At 41.4% G+C, this 21,267-nt stretch overlaps 1 protein-coding gene across 1 annotated transcript in view; it reads left to right on the forward strand.

Moving 5' to 3' along the window:
• Positions 1–21,267, forward strand: part of CBLB (Cbl proto-oncogene B) — a 221,031-nt gene that overhangs the window by 9,057 nt on the left and 190,707 nt on the right. Inside the window, exon 3 of the mRNA XM_038766102.1 lies at positions 5,840–6,090. Within this exon, the coding sequence (XP_038622030.1) occupies positions 5,840–6,090 (251 nt within the window). The remainder of the gene's footprint in view (positions 1–5,839; positions 6,091–21,267) is intronic.

A 21,267-nucleotide genomic window follows, 5' to 3' on the forward strand; every position in this document is an offset into this window, starting at 1 on the left:
AGACTCAGTGACAGCAGGGAACTAACGGAATCCCATGCCAAACGTTTCCTCTGAACAATGTCACTAATCTACACAGGCATGAGGTGGGGAATAAAATAAGATTCAGGTGAAGGTTCCACTTGCTAGTCGTCTTGGGACTGAGGGGTTGGAGACCCTGAAGAATTTCTCAGGGTTTTTTTTTTTTTTCCAAGGAATGGAGAACAAAGAGAAAAATGAGTGGTTTGGGGGACTTGAATCCTTGGTGAAGGGAATGGGCCAAAAGAGAGTTCCATGTGAAAGTCTTAAGAGAGCCTGACCTGCCTATTCCCACCAAGAGGTAAAACTTGGCTGATTCTCCTGGGACTTGGGCAGGGCAGAGTTGGATTTGTTTTAGGAAGCATGTAGAGCAGTGTGTATGCTCTGCCTGAACAGAAGGCTTTGAAAAGCTAGAGATTCAGTAGGCCAACCCTGAAGGGATATGGAACTTAATCCCTATGCTTTAGTGTAAAAGGGAGTTGACTTCTCCTGTTTTAAATGTGATCCAGTCCATTTGCAGTGTGGAAACCTGTAATGGATGAAGCCGCAGTTAAAGAAAATGAATTTGCTTGTTTTTTTAATTTGGCTTTCAAGGACTTAAGTTTCCCTCTTCAGTTTTCCAATTCTATATTGTCACTGCGGTGGTGTGAATTTGGAAAGGGTGATCAACGCTGTCGACGTTTCATGCAAGTGTTTAAGAAGTTCATTTTGCTGGAAATCGAGAGGGCAGAGAACTGAGATTCATTCCCATTCCTCTATGGCAGACTTTTTCCTCCATGAATACTGTGGTTTCTAATTATAACTTTTAATGAAAAACTGTCCCACTATGATTTTTAGCTGAGAAGCAGAGAGTACATCAAATATGCAGATAATTTTTTTTGCCAACTAGTGCATTTTAAATAACTGCTGGTTTTGACATGCTAAAGATTTTCTAATTCTTCATCCTAAGAGAACAATTAGGAAAAAAAAGTCTTTTGAGCTACTGTTTGGTAGCTCTGGTAACTGGTAGGTCTGGTGGTTCAGGTAACTATCTGGTTACCTGAACTGAGTGTGAGGGACACTAAAGTCTGTCACTGAATGGATGATTCCCATTTGACTGGAATTTCTTTGGAGTCAAAGGAAACTCTCGCTGTGGATTTTCTGAGCCTCCGGTCTCTTTGAGAGACACTGGAATCTCAAAGCCACTTGGAAAACCTTTACTCCTGGCCCTAGGTATTAGTCAACATATATTCCTTGGCACCAACAATCGCCTTATGATCTAAGAGAGACAAGGCAGGTAAGCATGAGAGGCTGCCGAATCTGAGAGCCAGGCATAATTAGAAGGTGACTGGGAGCTGGAGAGTGAAGAGGGTCGATAGGTGCCCACTGTGTGACCTCGGGTGAGTCACTCGACTTCTCTGTGCCTCAGTTTCTTCAACTGTAAAATGGGGATTCTGTACTTGTTCTCCCTCCTACTTAACCTGGGAGCCACAGGGACTGTGTCCAACCCGATTAGTATGTATCTGCCCCAGTGTTTGCAACAGTGCTTGACACATACTAATCACTTAATAAATGCAATAATAATAATAATAATGCCAATGGTGAGGAATAGTGATAGGCAGGAGATAATTCATGTAGCAGCTGGGACCGTGGATTGAAGGGTGGGCTCTGGAGGCAAGTAGACCAGTGATGAGGCTGGTAGGGGACCCAAGAAGAAGACAGGAGCATGGACAAGGGCGATAGCCATCTGAAGAGAGAGAGAGATTAATTCAGCAGTTGTTATGGTTAAAAAATTGGCAAGATACGGGCATTGGCTGACTGTGAGAATTTATCATGGAAATCTTCTAGGAGATGGATTTCAAATTGTTTTAGTAGAAGCTGGGTTTGTGGTCAAAGTTTTAGAACACTTTGTCATCAGGGCTGTGACATCCAGGGGCCAGTGCCTGAGTTGTTGGCTCTTCATTCATTCATTCAGTCATATTTATGAGTGCTTACTGTGTGGAGAGCACTGTTCTTAGCACTTGGGAGAGTACAGTAAAAGAATGAGCAGACACAGTCCCTGTCCACAACGAGAGGCATAGAAGACTTGCTTGGCAGGAGTGAAGTCGGAAAATCACACCTTCCCAACTTTGGGAACATTGGGAAGGCTGTGACTGATTAAGGCTCATAGTCCTACTGATGCCTAGGTCCGTGCTCTATTATAATTATGGTACTTGTTGAGTACTTATTACGTGCCAAGCGTGAGTGCTCTATCCACTGGGCCTCACTGTTTCTCTGCTAAATGATAAACTAGAAGGGCAGAGCAATGTCAGGGGACTTGATGGGAGCCCCAATAACAGTCAGTTTAGTTAGGCATGCAGCGTTCAGGGAGGATATTTGTTCTTTAGCAACTTTAGCTAAATTTGTTCTTTAGCAGAAGCTTTCCCCCAAATCAGCAGGATGGCCTAGGGGAAACAGCATGGGCCTGGAGGTTAGAGGACCTGGGTTCTGATCCCAGCTCCGGCCCTGCAGTGTGACCTTGGTCAAGTCACTTCACTTCTGTAGGACCAAGTTATCTCATCTGTAAAATGGAGATTAAGACCGGAGCCCCACGTGGGACGTGGACGCGTCCAACCTGATTAGCTTGTATCTGCTCAGGGCTTAGGACAGGGCCTGGCACATAATAAGCATATAACAAATACCATGGGGAAAAAAATCAGGATTCCAAGAGGTAGGCTCAAAAATAAAGCTAGGTCCTGCATGGGCAGAAGAGGTCAATCCTCCTATACAGAGGAAGGGAGCAGTGTACACTGCACCAGTCTTTTTCCTCTGTGGAAAGGATCTTGTCTTCCTCGTGAATATCTGAGTGCCTTCTGTGTGCAGTAATACTTTACTGCAGTACAATTAAAGCATGCTCTCCTCCTCCCTTCAAAGCCCTACTGAGAGCTCACCTCCTCCAGGAAGCCTTCCCAGCCTTCCTCCTCCTTCCTCTCCCCCTCCTTCCCCTCCCCACAGCACCTGTATATATGTCTGTACAGATTTAGTACTCTATTTTACTTGTACATATTTACTATTCTAATTATTTTATTTTGTTAATATGTGCTGTTCTGTTGTCCGTCTCCCCCTTCTAGACTGTGAGCCCGCTCGCTGTTGGGTAGGGACCATCTCTATATGTTGCCAACTTGTACTTCCCAATCACCCAGTACAGTGCTCTGCCCACAGTAAGCGCTCAATAAATAGGATTGAATGAATGAATGCCCTGAGGGAGTTTACGGTCCAATAGACACTTGCGATCATCTTTAGAAACCAAGAACAGCTAAGGTGTAACGGTCCTTACTAATGTTAGGTGTGCCCCAGTGAAGATATGGTTCCAAACTTGTACTGTTTCCTTCTAGATGTTCAAATAGCAGTGGTGCTTATTGAGCACTTACTTTGTGCAGAACACTGTATTAAGTGCTTGGGTGAGGACACTTTACCATCCCTAAAATGGGAATTAAGACTGTGAGCCCCATGTGGGACATGGACGGTGCCCAAGATGATAAGCTTGTGACTCCCCCAGCGCTTAGGGTAGTGGCTGGTACATAATGAGTGCTTAACAAATACCATAAATAAATATTACAACACCACAGTAAGGTCAGAACCCTAAGATAATTACCCTAAAGCGATTTCCTTGTCAGGAAGGTGCTTGCTATCCGGTTACAACCTCACTCCCCCGACCCAAACCAGAAAATTTTGAAGATATGAGAATTTTGAGAATTTTGAGAATTTTGAGATATGAGAATTTGAGAATTTTGAAGGATTGTCAGGGAGACAATCCTTGCTTTGTTTAAAAAGATGTCATTTTGTTTACCGGGGTCAACTTTAAAATCACTCTTAAGGGATCACTGTAGAGAGCATAATATTATTTTGAATAAAGATAAAAACTGAGTGAGGAAAAATTCATTTTCCAGAGAGACAGAATGTTAACAGTAGTGCCAAATGGATTTTATACTTCCTGTTTTCTCTGTCATAGCGTATTCATTGTTGACCAGTTTCATCCACTTTGGGCCGGGTTGGCAGTTTGGAGAACATTTGTGTCAATGGGAGCATCTGTTTTTGTTTGTGTTTCTAAGTCTGCCTTGGGGATTTTAAAATCTGAGTGTCTGTCAGTATATGCAAATTCCTTTGTCTCTGTTCTTGTTAGTTTCAAATAGTCACAACAAAAACCCATGAGAACAATGTAAAGTAAAATAAGGTTTCCCTAAATGCAAATTCAATTTCTGGGATTCAGGGTGTTTCCTTTTTTTTTGGTTCTCAGGGACGGGGTAACTTTTTCTATTCCATTTTTGCTTTGAAATTGAGTAGGATTCTTAAATTAGTCTTTGAATATCAGAAAACCTACCCAATCAGTACAGTTTTTGTTATTTTGTTTACCTTAGTAAGAGCACATTGACCCTACTTTATATGTTTTGTTAGTCTCTGTGTCATTCCTTCCCTTATAATCATTCATTGCTCACCCTGCTCACAAGGACCTTGCAGTTTAGAACTTGCAGTTTTGCAGTTATTAATATGAATACATTCTTTACAGATTCATTTATAAGTGTTGTGGGGCTGAGGGTGGGGTGAAAACCAAATGCCCAAAGGGTATGGATCCAGGGACTTATTCATTTATTTTAATGTCTGTGTCCCCCTCTAGACTGTGAGTTCATTGTGGGCAAGAATGTGTCTGTTGGTTGTTGTACTCTCCCAAGCGCTTAGTACAGTGCTTTGCACACAATAAGCACTCAGTAAATAGAATAGCAGAGCCCCGGGGTTGAGTGAATCTGAGTTCATGACCAAGCCCCTGTATAATTCATTTTCAGGGTAGAATGGGAAGTGAGGAAGACTGTTCTGATTGAATACTCATTTCTATCCAATTTCAAACTGTGGCTCTTTGTGTAAAAAAAAAATAAATTGGGGGGCACAACAGCAGTAAGCAAAAGCTTTAGTGAAAGTTCAAAGAACTTCACTAGAGAATAAAGACCAGGTTTTCTTAATTAACCCATAATTGTCCCACCATGCTCTTTGAGGAGGAAATAAAATCATCCTTTTTTGTACCACATAATTGGAAACAGTGGTTGATGCAGGGAAGAGGAATAGAAGGGTGAGCACGGGGATAAAGCAGGTGGGAATAGTTAATTCTTTAAGACTGCCAAGCCCCCGTGGTAGGAGGAGCAAAAGGGGGAACATTTTTCAAAGCAGGTGAGGAGTTAATTCATTAAGACTGCCTGGAGGGGAACTTGAACAACACAGGTGGGGTTGAAAAAAAAAAATGAGTGTATATGGGAGGCAGCATTTGGGAAAGTGCAGTAAGAGAAAGAGAAGCAGTCTCAAGCTGTTGCTTTCCTCATCTTTCTCTTTGTGCCCCCACTCCTGCCTCTCCTTCTCCCTAGGTTATTGTAACAAAAAAGGGGATGATTATGTAAGTAAGTCTAATGGGTAATATAGTAGTACTAGAATTACGTACTTTGGGTTGTTCTCAGAAGAGGACCTCTGAAAATGATTAAAGGCACATGGTTCCTTGAAGGTCAACCAAACCAAATTTTTATAGTCCAGAAAGAACAAAATAGGAGGAAGAGAATTGGAGGAATTTAGGAAAGGGTATGGAATTAGAAAGAGTGAAAGACTGGAATATGAATGAGTAGGCAGAGAAGGAAGGTGACCAGCCACAACTGAATACCTATCAGCACTCAGGGATTAGACTTTGAAATTGCGTTAAATCCACTCTACTTCATGGAGACTTCAGAAAAAGCATTGTTGTACATTTTCTAGGTAATCTATGGAAAGTAAATTGGTTTTAACCTCCAAATAATCTTTTTATCTCTTTTTTCCCCCTCCCCACTTCCAGGTAAGACTGTGCCAAAATCCCAAGCTTCAGTTGAAAAATAGCCCTCCCTATATACTTGATATTTTACCGGATACATATCAACACTTGAGACTCATTTTGAGCAAATATGATGACAACCAGAAACTTGTGCAACTCAGCGAGAATGAATATTTTAAAATCTACATTGACAGTCTGATGAAAAAATCGAAACGGGCAATAAGACTCTTTAAAGAGGGCAAGGAGCGGATGTATGAAGAGCAGTCACAGGACAGGTAAGGCAATATTTTTAGCAGTTTAAGTGGCTGATGGCACCCGTATAGAAACTTGTCTTTATTCTTCATGTTTGCCTTTCAGGTAAAGGCCAAAGTATGTTTGATCATATAAGCTTTTGCACTTTGTTGCTAATCGTAATTTACCATTATTAGAACTGCCATTTAATGCACATTCATTCCCCGAGTGGGTCATTGCAATTCTTTTCCCTACAAATCAATTTTGCCAGCTTGGTTTACTTTTAAGTGTATATTGGAAGGGAATGAAAATCCTAAGGGAAACTGAAACTATACCTTGCAGGTGGAACATAAGTCAGAGTCCTGTAAGAGACATTGTCTAATTCAAGTATATATGGTTTACTGTTTGTGTTTACTTTTTAGTGGGTGCTTGGGAAATATTACTGACTACTCTAGTGTTAAGTCCTGTTCCCTTTTCCTTGAAATTCAAGGGAGAATGTTTGGGAATTTTATCTTAATTCAAGAGTAAGCTGCCCTGCTTTTTGTTTTTTCTAAATAATTTTTATTTGAATTTTTGTAGTGTCTTCCATTAAATGAAGTTCAAAAAAGGGGCTTTTAAAAAGTTATTATTAGTTTTTTTTAAATGACTCTGAGATTATTTTAAGCCAAGATGACATTTGTTATATTAGGAAAGCTTTCCATGGTCTGTTAATGCCTAACGCTTTTTGGCTCTGACAAACTACAAGCCCTCCAAATAGAAACTACTCTTCGGGTAGTTGGGAAAAAAAAAGTGTTCATGTTTGTTCTTCTCTCTACTTATCTTCTTGCTTAAGAATCTCAGCTGAAGAGAGAGTATGGGAGGTGAGACATGGTAAAAGAGAAGCACTGTGGTCTAGTGAGTTTTAGCCTTGCCTAAGGCTCTTAGGCACTTTCTATATGTCACCCACCATTCTAAACCCTGGGGTAGATACAGGTTATCAGGTGGGATGCCGTTCCTGTCCCACATAGGGCTCACAACCTTAATCCCCCCATTTTACAGATGAGGTAACTGAGGGACAGAGAAGTGACCTGCCGAAGGTCTCGCAGCAGACAGGTGGCAGAGCCGGGATAGCAGCCCAGCTTCTCTGACTCCCAGGGCACATTGCTTCTCATGATGAGAAGCAGTGTGGTTCAGTGGAAAGAGCCCGGGCTTTGGAGTCAGAGGTCATGGGTTCAAATTCCGACTCTGCCAACTGTCAGCTGTGTGACTTTGGGCAAGTTACTTAACTTCTCTGTGCCTGTTACCTCATCTGTAAAATAGGAATTAAGACTGTGGGGACAACCTGATCACCTTGTAACCTCCCCAGTGCTTAGAACAGTGCTTCACACATAGTAAGCGCTTAATAAATGCCATTATTATTATTATTATTATTATTTCATGCCACAACTTCTGTAGCTGTCATTTCTGATGTAGCAGATCATTGTCTGTATGGGAATGAGAATATCAAAAAAAGACAGGGTCCATATTGGATCACACCAGTGATCCAGTCAGTGCTGTAATCTGTGTGATAATGGCAGTGGGATGTTCGGAGAAACCATGTACTTGTTGCCCTCCTTGACATCCACCTTACTGTTCAAGAATGTACCATATAATATCCCTATCCCTAATCTTTCCCCTAACCCTAATATCCGATCATAGGCCATTCACTTGGGAATTTATCAAGTCCTTTTTGAATCTGCGATGTAAGAAGTACCCAGGTGGTGCAGATAATTTATCTTTCCAGAGTCAGGAACTTTGAGGGCTGTGTATAGAGTACCTAAATCTAGGATGTTATACAGTGTGTTTTGTGGATGAATTTGGAGCATTTATTGCTATTTATTTTTGGAGGAAATAGTGCATCCCCATTAATCTTAGTAGCCACTTTGTTTCTAGAATTACTGTGCTTCTAAGTAGCTACTTTGTTCCTGCCCTTTTTATCGCCACAGACGTTTCTGCTATTTACAAAAGGGAGATTTGTAGTTCTGTTGTTCATAGGGAAAAGACTCCGTATTGAAATCTCAGTGAATGAAATTCAGAAAGTTGCACAAGTCTGAGGGGAACAATACCACTGACAGAGCATTATAAAGGATTTCTGTGCTTTATTTGTTTTGATCTCCGGTAAAAGTAAATTTTAGCCTATCACATTAATTTACAAGAAGATATAGCTCAGTACTTAATATGTACAGCTCATTCTGAGGGCCTTTAATAAGGTGTATGAAATTGTTAGCAGGGCCAAGAGTGCCTTGGGTGGCTTGTACTTCATGAAAACACAGACTAGACAGTTCATTTCTAAACTTCTTTTACACTGTGATTTCTCTTTCCTGTTTTGCCTCCTCCATAGTGTGGAATTCTAGAGTCCTCGATACTAGAAGGAGCAGAATAGCCTAGTAGAGCATGGGCCTAGGAGACAGAGGACTTGGGTTCTAATCCTGGCTCTTCCAGCTGCCTGCTGTGTCTCCTTGGGCAAGTCACTTCACTTCTCTGGGCCTCAATTTCCTCACCTGTAAAATAGGGATTCCATGCCTGTTCTCCCTCCTACTTGGACTGTGAGCCCCGTGTGGGACAGGGACTGTGTCCAACCTAATAACTTGAATCCACTCCAGTGCTTAGAACCGTTCTTGACAACATTAAGCACTTGACAAATTCAATAATTACTAGAAATGTATCAAAACGGGAAGGGAAAGGCTAGACCTCCAGAGCCAGAAAAAAAAATCAATTACTTCTGTTAAGCACTCAGGAGAGTACAGTATAACAGAGTTGATAGACACATTCCCTGCCCACAAGGACTTACAATCTAGAGGGAAAAGGAAGGTTTTAAACTACCCAAAACCTTTGTCATACTTTTCTGTTCCTTCTGCAGTTTGGGACCATGAGAACACATGCCATCAAAGCACACTGCAGACATGATCTGATGGTGTACATGGTTTGGGAGTCAGAAGGTCATGGTTTCTAATCCTGGCTCTGCCACTTTGCTGTGTGACCTTGGGCAAGTCCCTTCCTTCTCTGTGCCTGGTACCCCATCTGTAAGATGGGGATTAAGACTGTGAGCCTGTTGAGGGACAGGGACCGCGTCCAACCCGACTTGCTTATATTCTCCTCCTGTGCTGAGTACAGTGTCTGGCACATAGCAAGTTCTTAACAAGTACTATTATTATTGTGATCTCATAGGTGTCAGGAGTTAATTCAAAGCCTGGAATTTATTTTGCTCACCTTACATGAAAAATGTAGAGATTTCCGGGACAAAAAATTATAGAGTGGGACATTGTGCCTTAATAATAATTATGGTACGTCCTAAGCGCTTACTATGTGCCACGCACTCTTTTAAGTGCCGGGGAGGATACAGGCTACTAAGGTTGGACACAGTGCCTGTCCCATATGGGGCTCAAACTTTTTTTTTTTAAATGACATTTATTAAGCACTTACTATGTGCAAAGCACTGTTCTAAGCGCTGGGGAGGTTACAAGGTGATCAGGTTGTCCCATGGGGGGCTCACAGTCTTAAATCTTAACACGAGGTAATTTAAGCACAGAGGTGAAGAAGTGATAGATTAGAACCCAGGTCCTTCCGACTCCCAGGCCTGTATTCTATCCACTAAGCCATGCTGCTTGCCTTGTGATGTAGATTGCATTTCAAAAGAAGAGATATTTTGAATGTTATTGGTAAAAACTAAGCCTTCTTCCCTTCCCCCTACCACACCAAACCCTCAGAACTGAGAATGAGATTTTCTTTCTTGTTGGTACTTCTAGAAGAAGCACCTCATTTCTTTCATAAATAGTGAATACCATTTACCCAGGAATTAGTTCATTGCAGGATAATAACAAATGTTTGAGGACTTAAAAAAAACAAAAAACAAGTTTTCTGAGAACATTATTTTTGTAAAATGCCATGCTCAAGTACTGTATATAATGATTAGACTGTTTTATGGTGATAAATAGTGCCACAGATACTGTAAAAGAGGCCATGTATATGTAAAGGAGTAATGCATGTAGGAAAATCTGAACTAGTTTCATGGATTTTACTAGTTTACGATTATAGAATGCGTGGATTAACACCTCTTGAAGATGAAGAAACCAAGCACAATTTTATGTTTCTCTTCTACCTAATCGATCACCCGTTTTTCCTCTTTTCAGAGTTTATGTATTTGATTTTTTTTCTTGTAACCTTTTATTTAGAAATATCTGGGATTAAGAAAAAAAATATGGTTTAGAGTATGAGTTAGTTGTTGTTGTGTGCTTTAAGTAAAGGAACTTAGGAATTTACTGACCAAGTAGGTACCAAGCGTAATTGCAGAGGCCAAAGTCGAAGCCCATTAAATGTGGGATTTTGTAATTTGTACAGTAGAATTAAGATGAAAATACAGTAGCCGTTGACATTACTTGTACTTCGTGTGAGAGATTGGATTGCATATACACTATATGTTCCTGAATTTTTAGTAGGACTCAAGCCCTTGAAAAAATGATTGCTTTTTATTGAAAAGGCATTGAGTTAAAAACTACAGAGAATAAAACAGCACTTGCAGTGCCCCCATGGCTTTATTTCTTGTGTCAAACCGGCATACTTTGTGGGTTTGTTATGAATTTTTACAGTAAATGAAAATTTCAGATGTCATTTGTGGGCTGGAGCAGAAAGGAGAGCTGGCTTAGTGACTCATGTGTATCAACTTTTACTGGTCTCATTGATATTCACTTTGCCACTTCCTCTTTTTAAATACGTAAATTACCGTGATCGATTTAAAACACACACACACGTATGCACACAGAACCTTTCTGTGAAATGCAGTTCCTCTGTCCACATCTCCTGCCAAAATAGATATTGGGGGCACACTTTCAACCACCTGGTTGTATTCTTAGGGTGGAGAGATGATTTTTTCATTAGACAGAAGGCATGAGTGACCTGGTCCCACCCTCCGTGCTGCTTATTTAAGCCCTGAACGCCTCTCAATTTTGTCATCCGTCCCCTGGGCTGGCATATTAGTAACACGGGAATCTTCTACTGACCAGATGCCGCGTCTAATGGTGGTCAACAAAGAAGAGTGAAAAACCCTTAGCTAGGCATTTCTAAGACTAGAAACTTAGCAATTTTGGGGTGTGAAATGGAGTATATGTGGGTGATTTGGGTGGAGGCAGGCTATAGAGCTCTGCTTCCTGCATTGAAAAAGAGAAGTTTTATGTCTTGGTCTTTAAGAGATGATGTTGACAAATGGAAAAAAATAGACTTTGGGCAGCTGACCCTGGGCAGATTTGCTAGGGAAGATCTTAAGTAGTCCAGATATGTTATCTTAGTACACCCAGATACGTTGGTAATTTCTATTTACCCTATTTCATGATGGTCCTTCAGCACACATATTAAGTCTTAGTACTTCAAAAAAGATAAATATTTATTCCTTCATAAGGGAACTGTCTTAAGTTACCAACAGGAAAAAGCTAATTCAACATCCCAGGAGCAGTCCTTGTGAAGTTAACCTCTGAATCAGTCATATTTACAGAGCGCTTACTGTGTGCAGAGCCCTGAACGAAGCATTTAGGAAAGTACAGTATAATAGAGGTGGAAGGCACAATGCCAGTTCTGTTGGAAGAGCCTTAGAAATGTCAGTCTAATAATTTATTCATGATTGAGTATATTGATCAAAATTACAAATTTTAAATCACATTAATATGATGCTTTCACTCTAAAAGGCCCCAAGCTGAATACATCTGTGTTGACATTTTTACGGGGTTCTCTGTCAAGAATACTGAGGGACCTATAGATATTACTAGGGAATAAGAGGTACAGAAAAATATGTTTAACCTGCCAAGAAACTAGATCAGAATTCTGTTTCCAGCATTTTATGATGTCATTAATGCTTGACATACAATTAACAGGACTTTTTTCTAAACTTAATTCTAAAGAAACTTATTGAGGCAAGAGGCATTGATAATGTTGAAGATTTTTTTTTTCTTTTGTCATTTTAAAAGTATTTATTTCATTTGACCCTCATTCACAATTTAGGCACTATGTTGGAGTTTTGGGTATTATTTATAAAGGATTTTAGCCCTTGGTTATGGTACTCTTTAAGTACTAGCTATCTACCAAAGCAGTGTAGTGGCCTTGTGTTGTGGATAGAGCACGGTCCCAGGAGTCAGAAGGTTATGGGTTCTAATGCTGGCTCCGCCACTTGTCTGCTGTGTGACCTTGGGCAAGTCACTTAACTTCTCTGTGTCTGTTACCTCATCTGTAAAATGGGGATTGAAACCGTGAGCCCCAAGTGGGACAGGGGACTGTGTCCAACCCGATTTGCTTGTATCCCCTCCAGTGCTTAGTACAGTGCCTGGCACCTAGTAAGCGTTTAACAAATACCATAATTAATGGATAGAGCTTGGGCCTGGGCTCTAATACTGGCTTCCCCACTGGTCTGCTGTGTGATCTTGGGCAAGCCACTTACCTTCTCTGTGCCTTTTACCTCATCTGTTAAATGGGGATTAATAAGACTGTGAGCCCCATGTGGGACATGGACTGTGTCCACCCTGATTAGCTTGTGTCTACTCCAGTGCTTAACACAGTGCCTGGCACATAGTAAGCGTTTAATGAATATTATAAATAAAACTCATAATGCATCTTGGAAGATATGGAAGGTTTGAAACAAATGGTAGCCTAGTTGCAAAACTCACATCTACAACCCTTTACTTTGAGGAGAGATGGTCTCTACACATGTGTGTGTTAGCGTGTGACGTTTCTTTCTATGCACCGTTCTGCATCACGAGTCTTGTTTTGCTTGGTGCCGTGGGTTTTTTTTTTAATTTAAAGAAGTGTGAATCTGGCTAAACTCTATTTTAACAACTTCCCTAAAAGGTGGCAGGTCATCAAATCACACCATGGGAATGTGCCCTGCTTCAACCCTGGTGCCAATATCATTTTGCGACTGATGATTGAAATGTTATTGAGGGACACCCTGTTGCTAGTCAATCAGCTGAGCTCTGGGGCAACTTTACCTTTTTTTTTTTTCTGGAATTTGTTAAGGTCTTACTAAGTCCCAGGCACTGTACCAAGGGTTGGAGTAGATAGAAGCTGATCAAATTGGACACAGTCCCTGTCCCTCACCGTCTTAATCCCCATTTTACAAATAAGGTAACTGAGGCAGAGAGAAGTGAAGTGACTTGCCTGAAATCACACAGCGGACAAGTGGCGGAGCCGGGATTAGAACCTGGGTCCTTCTGCTTCCTGGGCCTGTGCTCCAGTGGCCTTTTATGTGTTTTTATGTGTTTATGTATTATGTGTTTTGTGTTTTGAGAAGCAGCATGGCTCAGTGAAAAGAGCCCGGGCTTTGGAGTCAGAGATCATGGGTTCAAATCCCGGCTCCACCAACTGTGTGACTTTGGGCAAGTCCCTTAACTTCTGTGCCTCAGTTCCCTCATCTGTAAAATGGGGATGAAGACTGTGAGCCCCCCATGGGAGCCCACTGTTGGGTAGGGACTGTTTCTATATGTTGCCAACTTGTACTTCCCAAGCGCTTAGTACAGTGCTCTGCACATAGTAAGCGCTCAATAAATATGATTGATGATGATGATGACAACCTGATCACCTTGTAACCTCCCCAGCGCTTAGAACAGTGCTTTGTACATAGTAAGTGCTAAACAAATACCATTATTATTATTATTATTATTATTATTATTTTGGGGTGGTGGGAAGGAATCTCTTTCAGGAGGGGTGCAATAAACTATCCTGGTTTCAAGTGTCAATCAGTGGTATTCATTGAGCACCCACTGTGTGTGGAGCACTATACTAAACACTTGGGGGGAGTACAGTAGAGTTGCTAGACATGTTGCCAACCCCTAAGGAGCACACAGTCTACTCATAATACAGGAGGATTATTTTACATTGAGAAGGTAGTGGTTAGAGGAAAAAATTCAAGGCATAGACCAGACATCTTAATAATAATAATTGTGGTATTTGTTAAGCACGTACTATGTGCCAAGCACATCAAGCACTGGGTTGGGTACAAGTAAATCGGGTTGGGCATAGTCCTTGTCCCATGTGGGGCTCTCAGTCCCCATTTTGCAGATGAGGTAACTGAGGGACAGAGAAGTGAAGTGACCTGCACAAGGTCACACAGCTGACGTGTGGTGAAGCTGGAATTAGAACACATGACCTCTGACTCCGAAACCCATGCTTTATCCACTACACCATTTTGACATTGGGAACCCTGAGATAACATCATTCCGATGCTACATTTGACAGTGAAAGTTTCCCGGGAATTTATTTACACGCTTGATGTTTTGCTCTCTGAAAATGTTCATTATCTGGCCTTTTTAGTGCATCACTTTAGGTGGAGTTTTTGGTATTAAGTAGATGCCATTCTAGAATGAAGGGCTAGTAATGACGTTGAGTGCTTATTGTGTGCTAAAAGCTCTGCGAAGCCACTGATATACGTAGCTTATAACTGGAACATTTTAAGGAAATAGTCAAAGCCTCAATCAGTGGTATCAATCGAGTGCTAACTGTGTGCAGAGCACTGTATAAGGCATAAGTGCTTAGTACAGTGCTCTGCACACAGTAAGCGCTCAATAAATACGATTGATTCTGAGGAGTATGGTTCAATAAAGTTCGTAGACCTGATTCTTGCCTTCCTGGAGCTTAACAATCAGTGTGGGCCGTGAATGTACCTACCAACTCTATTACACTGGATTCTCCTAAGCACTTACTGCAGTGCACTGCACATAAGCTCGTCCTCTAGACTACAAGCTTGTTGTGGGCAGGGAATGTGTCTGTTTGGTGTTGTATGCTCCCAAGTGCTCAGACAGTACTCTGCACACAGAAAGCACTCAATAAATACGACTGAGTAGTAAGCGCTCAAGGCTGTTGAGCCCATTGTTGGGAAGGGACAGTCTCTATATGTTGCTGAATTGTACTTTCCAAGCGCTTAGTACAGTGCTCTGCACACCGTAAGCGCTCAATAAATGTGATTAAATGAATTTAATAGCGGACAAGGCTCTGGCTTCCCTGCATACTGGAGGAATCAGTTGATGAGGATAGGTCAGCGCGGAATGCTGTTGTTGGGGAATCAATCAATCAATCGTATTTATTGAGCGCTTACTGTGTGCAGAGCACTGTACTAAGCGCTTGGGAAGTACAAGTTGGCAACATATAAGGGGAAAGGAGCTGGGTGGTCTGAGCAAAAGCTTTGTAAGGATTGAGAGACTAAGAGGTGAAAACAATGCAAAGCGCTGCCAGCATTCAACGTGACAATGTAACAAGAAACAATCAATCAATCAATCATATTTATTGAGCGCTTACTATGTGCAGAGCACTGCACTAAGTGCTTGGGAAGTACGAATTGGCAATCAATCAATCAATCGTATTTATTGAGTGCTTACTATGTGCAGAGCACTGTACTAAGCGCTTGGGAAGTACAAATTGGCAACACATAGAGACAGTCCCTACCCAACAGTGGGCTCACAGTCTAAAAGGGGGAGACAGAGAACAGAACCAAACATATCAACAAAATAAAATAAATAGGATAGAAATGTACAAGTAACATAAATAAATAAATTGGCAGCCTTTTTTGTGTACAAAATTGACCAGGTCAGTGGATCCTGCCTGCGTCGTCCTCTTCAGGCACAAGAGAATTCAGAGTTAATTCCATTGTCAGTGGTGTCTTTAACTATGGAGGACAACTGCACCTATTGGTGTCCAGGCTATTTTTAGATGCTTTTGAGAGCAAAACCACAGTAGACAGATGAAGCTTCTTGAGCTGTTTGACCACGCCACCTAAAAGCCATATTCAGCAATCCATGTCTGGATGCTAGTCATGGGTAGGAAATGTGTCTTTCGGTGCTGGCGTCGTATTCATGCAAGTGCTCAGTTCAGTGCTCTGCACTCCGTAGATGCCCAATAAATACAGTTGTTGCAATTACCACATAGAAGACCCTGTGAAATAGTCAGGTCACTAACCTTGAAGCAGTAATAGCTGTGGTATTTAGGCACTTACTATATGCCAGGCACCGTACTAAACTCTGGGATGGATACAAGCAAATCGTATCGGATATGGAGCCTGTCCCATGAGGGGCTCACAGCCTCAATCCCCATTTTACAGGCGAGGTAACTGAGGCTCAAAGAAGTGAAGCGAGGTAACACCCAGCTGATTCGGGGTGGAGCTGGTATTAAAACCCGTGATCCTCTGATTCCCAAGCCCGCGCTTTAACCACTGCACCATGATTTTGCTGGTGTGTGAGAGCAGGGTTTATGTTGGTTCAGCAGGGTGGGGTGAAAAGCGGAACCCGGGAACAGGAAGGGCAGAATAAATGAGAGTGAAGCAGTGGATCCCCATTAGGGGTGGATTTATTGCAAGTAGGAGCCGGGTTGCTGCGTCTGAGCAAAACCTTCGACAGCAGGTTGGCGGCTCGAGCACAAACCTGGGTTATAGTCCCGGCTCTGCCACGCGTCCGCTTTATGATCTTGGGCAAGTCACCTCACTTCATTGCACTTCATCTGTAAAATAGGACTTAAGACTGTGAGTCCCATGTGAGACATGGACTGTATCCAGCCTGATGAGTTTGTATCTATCCCAGCGTTTAGTACAGGGCCGGGCACACAGTAAGCACTTAACAAAAATACCTTTTTTTTTTTTTAAAAGGGAGAATGTTGAGATCCCCAGAGCTATTTGAGGGACTAATTTTATATGCACAAAACGCAAAAGGGAGTGTTTTTCACAGCAGTCTTTTCAGCCAAACTGGGAAGGACATCGCTTTCGTGCCATCTTTGAAAATGACAGTCAGCTCTATGTAGTTGGTCACAGGACATAGGATATGATATGTAGGACTGATATTTTAAATTAGTGTGGAATGTCTTCCCTGAGAGGTATGTTCTTTAAAACGAAAGAGATGTGGATATTGGCATGTTTCTAAAGTTCTTTAATGTACTGTGTGTTTCTGTAACCCGACAGTAATTTAAATGCGATGAAAAAGTTTTATTTAGATGAGTGAATTCTTAAGTTAAAACTAGGGAGTCTGCTAGAAAAGACAGGTGAGAATGCAGAAGCTAAGTCTACTAAAAGGCCTCCAAACAGCCATCAGGCAAATTTGAGGCGACTTTGTTGCTAAACATAAAGTTACTCATGTAATTACCCCACTTTTTTGTGTAATTTTTGCAGCCACAAAACAGGGCAGGGCCGATTGTGCAGGATCATATAGGAATTAAGTTTAGCGGGAGAAAAAAGAGAATAATAATAATTGTGGTACATAATTGTGCTACATGCCAGGCACTCTTCTAAACATTGGGATAGATACAAAATAATCAGGTTGGACACAGTTCCTGTCCCACGTAGGGCTCATAGTCTCAATCCTCATTTCACAGATGAGGGAACTGAGGCAAGAGAAGTGAAGCGGTTCACCTGAGGTGTCACAGCAGACAAGTGGCAAAACCAGAATTAAAACCCAGGTCCTTCTGACTCCCAGGCGTGTGCTCTTTCCATTAGGCACGCTGCTTCTCATCATTCAGTTGTATTTATTAAGTGCTTACTGTTTGCAGAGCACTGTACTAAGCGCTTGGGAAAGTACAATACAACAATAAACAGCGATAATCCCTGTCCACAATGAGCTCACCAGTGAGCTACACAATGAGCGTGGGAGTGATGGGACCTGTGTTCTAGACATGGCGTCACCACCTGCCTGCTGTGTGGACTTGGGCAAGTCACTCAACTTATCTGTGTCTGTTTCCTCATCTATAAATGGGGATTCAATACCTGTACGCCCTCCGACTTAGATTGGGAACCTCATGTGGGACAAGGATTGGGTCTGACCTGATTATCTTGTAGCTGTCCAGTGCTCGACTAACAAATAGCACAATTATTACTGTAGGAGGAAAGAAGGGAAAGAAACATCATTCTGCTACGTACAGTAAGCACACAATGAACTTAGCCCCTTTCCACTCTTCTGTTCCCATCCCAGAATTCCCAAGCTTCAGAGTTATTGCATTTTGACCATTCTCCTGTTTCTACCGCTGTCACTGTTTACAATAGTAATCTTATTTTCTCCTAAAAAAAAAAAAAAAAGAAAATGGGATTGGGAGATTCTGTGGTGGGCGGGGGGCAATTTTTACGTTTTCCTTTGAAGTAATCAGTCCATTGGTGAGGTCACCAATGAGTATAAACTCTGGTCCTCCATAAAGTGTGTTTTCATGATCATCATCAATGGTGTTGAGCACTTAATTTGTGCGGAGCACTGTGATAATCTCTTAGGAGAGTGCTGCACAACTGAGGTGGCAGACACCTTCCCCGCCTCTACACTGTAATGCAGTGTATAATGTATAATTTAAAGATATGTACATAAAACCTATGTTTTGTGTAGCACTCTGCAGGGAATCAAGTCATGTTCTTTTGGCCACAGAATCTAACTGGATAGAACACAATGTGCCATCAGAAGTAGTAGTTGCACGTGTGTATTTGGCAACATGTACCATAAAGTGTTTTCCTTATCAAAAGGTTCATGAAGAAATAACCTCTGTGTTGACGGTAATGTGCAAAATGAAGACAAGAATATCAAACGAATGTTATTAAAATTAGAATGACACTTAAATGCGTCTTTATACAGAGATTACCGTGAATTGGTTAATTTGTTGCCCTACCGATTTTCTAAATTGAATCACCGTCCAGTATGGTAATAGGAGAGTGCCAATGTGGAGGGTCGGGGGGAGGGTAGTTGTTTATCCACATACTTATTTCAGATTTATCAGTACTTGATTATTTTCATCATTCAAGTTTTGTTGATCCCTGGTAGTATATTCACTCATATACTTTAAAGGGAGTGTTTAATACGATGGTTGAGTAAAATTGAGTTCAAAAGAGGAAAAAATCTGTTTACACAGATGCCATTTCTGAAGAGATAATGATCTCTAATGGTGAGCATTAATGCATTCCCAAACACTGAGTAAATTTATGTGTGGAGGGAAGTGATGTGAGGTGGAGAACTTTCTACACCTTCCAGTCATAACTGCAGTTTATTACTTTCTGTAAATACCTGACGACATTCAAATTGGATCATGAAAATCGACATATGCAAAAAAGAGCATTTGCTGAAATTCCCCACTAATAAAGCAACAACCCAAAGAAGGCTGTTGAATGTCTTTTAAATGACAGTTTTGTTGTTCTGTTCAAGAAAACATTCATCCAAAAGTGAATTGAAACCTATTTGTAAATCAGACAAATTTATGTGATAATCCTGTCATCTGAGGAGTGCTTGATGCTATTACGGGGGAGTTCTTATTTTTCAGAGAATTTAGACATCGAAACAGCTTTCAAGAATCTCACATGAGGAGACTGGCTCTGTCAATGAGAACAGTTCCGCCAAACTTCCATCTTCCCTCCAGAGGCAAAGACAGAGCATTTCTAAAGGCGGAAATAATTGTCTCTTGAGAAATGGTTAAGAAAAATATCTTCCGTATTTTCATATCCCTGGATCTCTTTAAACAATTTGTGTTTCTAATCCTTAGGTTTAGAAATCCTTTTCAGTGTTTCTTACCATTGTTTGTAGTCATGGATCAACAGGCTGTCAAGACCTGGGGCAAGAAGTGAGAGAAGGATGTTTCAGAAGTGCTTCAAGCCTTCTAGCATTCAGTGCTGGTGGATTCATGACAGAATCAATCAATCAATCATATTTATTGAGCACTTACTGTGTGCAGAGCACTGTACTAAGCGCTTGGGAAGTACAAGAATAGAGGTTAGAAGAATTAGAAGAATTAGGTTAGAACAGAGGAATAGAGGTTTCCCTTCCCTATATGATAGGGATGGGAAATTCTGAGGTGAGGAAGATTTCCCCTTGGATCTGTCTCTAGACTGTAAGCTCACTATGGGCAGGGAATGTGTCTGCTAATTCTTTTGTACTCCCCCAAGCGCTTAAGTGTTCTTCTCATAGTAAGTGCTCAATAAATGATTGATCTCTATTGCAAAAAATATTTTTTTTTGAGGGTAAAATTTGTTCATCTATCAGTGTCACCAGGTTCTTCTCTCAAGGACTATTTCCCAAACAAAAAAATCTGTAGCAAAAATTTCCTGGAAGGGACTTTAAATCTCCCTTCCCACCACCCCAACCCCCCCCCCCCGCCCAAAAATTAAAAATAAATGGAAAAGTGTGACTGATTTCCCACCCATTGAGTTAGCAACAGCTTGGGCTGACATATAGCTTCCTGAATGGCCCTACTTTAGTCACGCTGTTGGCAACAAGACACTATTACTTGGATATTCCAGAAATGTCTGCCTCTATGGGGTGTCCCGGTCAAGCTGGAGAAAATATAGAGGCGGCGATCTCTTCTGCCACTCCCAGTTTCAAGCCTTCTCTGACATCTCCCCCAACCCCTTCCAATTCCCACCTTCTGGAGCTGCAAGAAAAGTTGCAGAAATTTTGAACAAGAGGGAGAAAGGAAGAAGGGCCAAGAAAAACCCAGCAGAAAATGGAAAAGGTCAGGCCAGGAGTAATGAGGCAGAGGTACGACTAGCAAAGTGGCTTTAAGAAGAAGTGGTTTCCTTTTGCTGTCCTGAAACTGCTTCCTTATGAAGATGATCTGACTAGGTGAAGACTCTTCAGTGGGATCGAGTCTCCCGACTCTGGCATTGTACCTCCTCAAGTACTTTTTTCAGCAGTCCATAAATGGCATTGATTGATTTATTGACAGGGTGAACATGGAATTATTGTTCACCACAACCCACTGTACTAGAATGGTGATGCACCTAATTTGTTCAAAACAAGTAAAAAATAAGCACTTCTTTACATCAACAGGAGAAGTGTAAATGGAATTTGTTACCCCAGTGGAATTTATGTGGGCAGAAGCTATCAGGTTCAAGAGAAGTGCTTAGTACAGTGCTCTGCATACAGTAAGCGCTCAATAAATACGATTGAATGAATAAACTCCTGGACAAATGGTCCATATTATGTTAGTAGGGGGAAAGTTTGTGATGTTGAGGACCATTAGCCTCCTTTACCATCATCAATCAATTAGCGAGTAGAGCAGGAGGAAAAAAAATAGAACAAGGAACCTGGGAGTGAGAAACCCAAGGTTCTAATCCTGGCTCCACCACTTGCCTTCTGTGTGACGTGGAGCAAGTCACTGAACTTTTCTGTCTTATCTTGCCTTATTTCTTCCTCCTTTACCTTTGTCTGCCCCATTAGATGTCATTATTATTTTTTTTTAATGGTATTGAAGTGCTTTGTTTCTGCTAGACATCGTACTAAGCTCTG

Source organism: Tachyglossus aculeatus, chromosome 24 (assembly GCF_015852505.1).
Source record: "Tachyglossus aculeatus isolate mTacAcu1 chromosome 24, mTacAcu1.pri, whole genome shotgun sequence".
Classification (NCBI taxonomy): domain Eukaryota; kingdom Metazoa; phylum Chordata; class Mammalia; order Monotremata; family Tachyglossidae; genus Tachyglossus; species Tachyglossus aculeatus.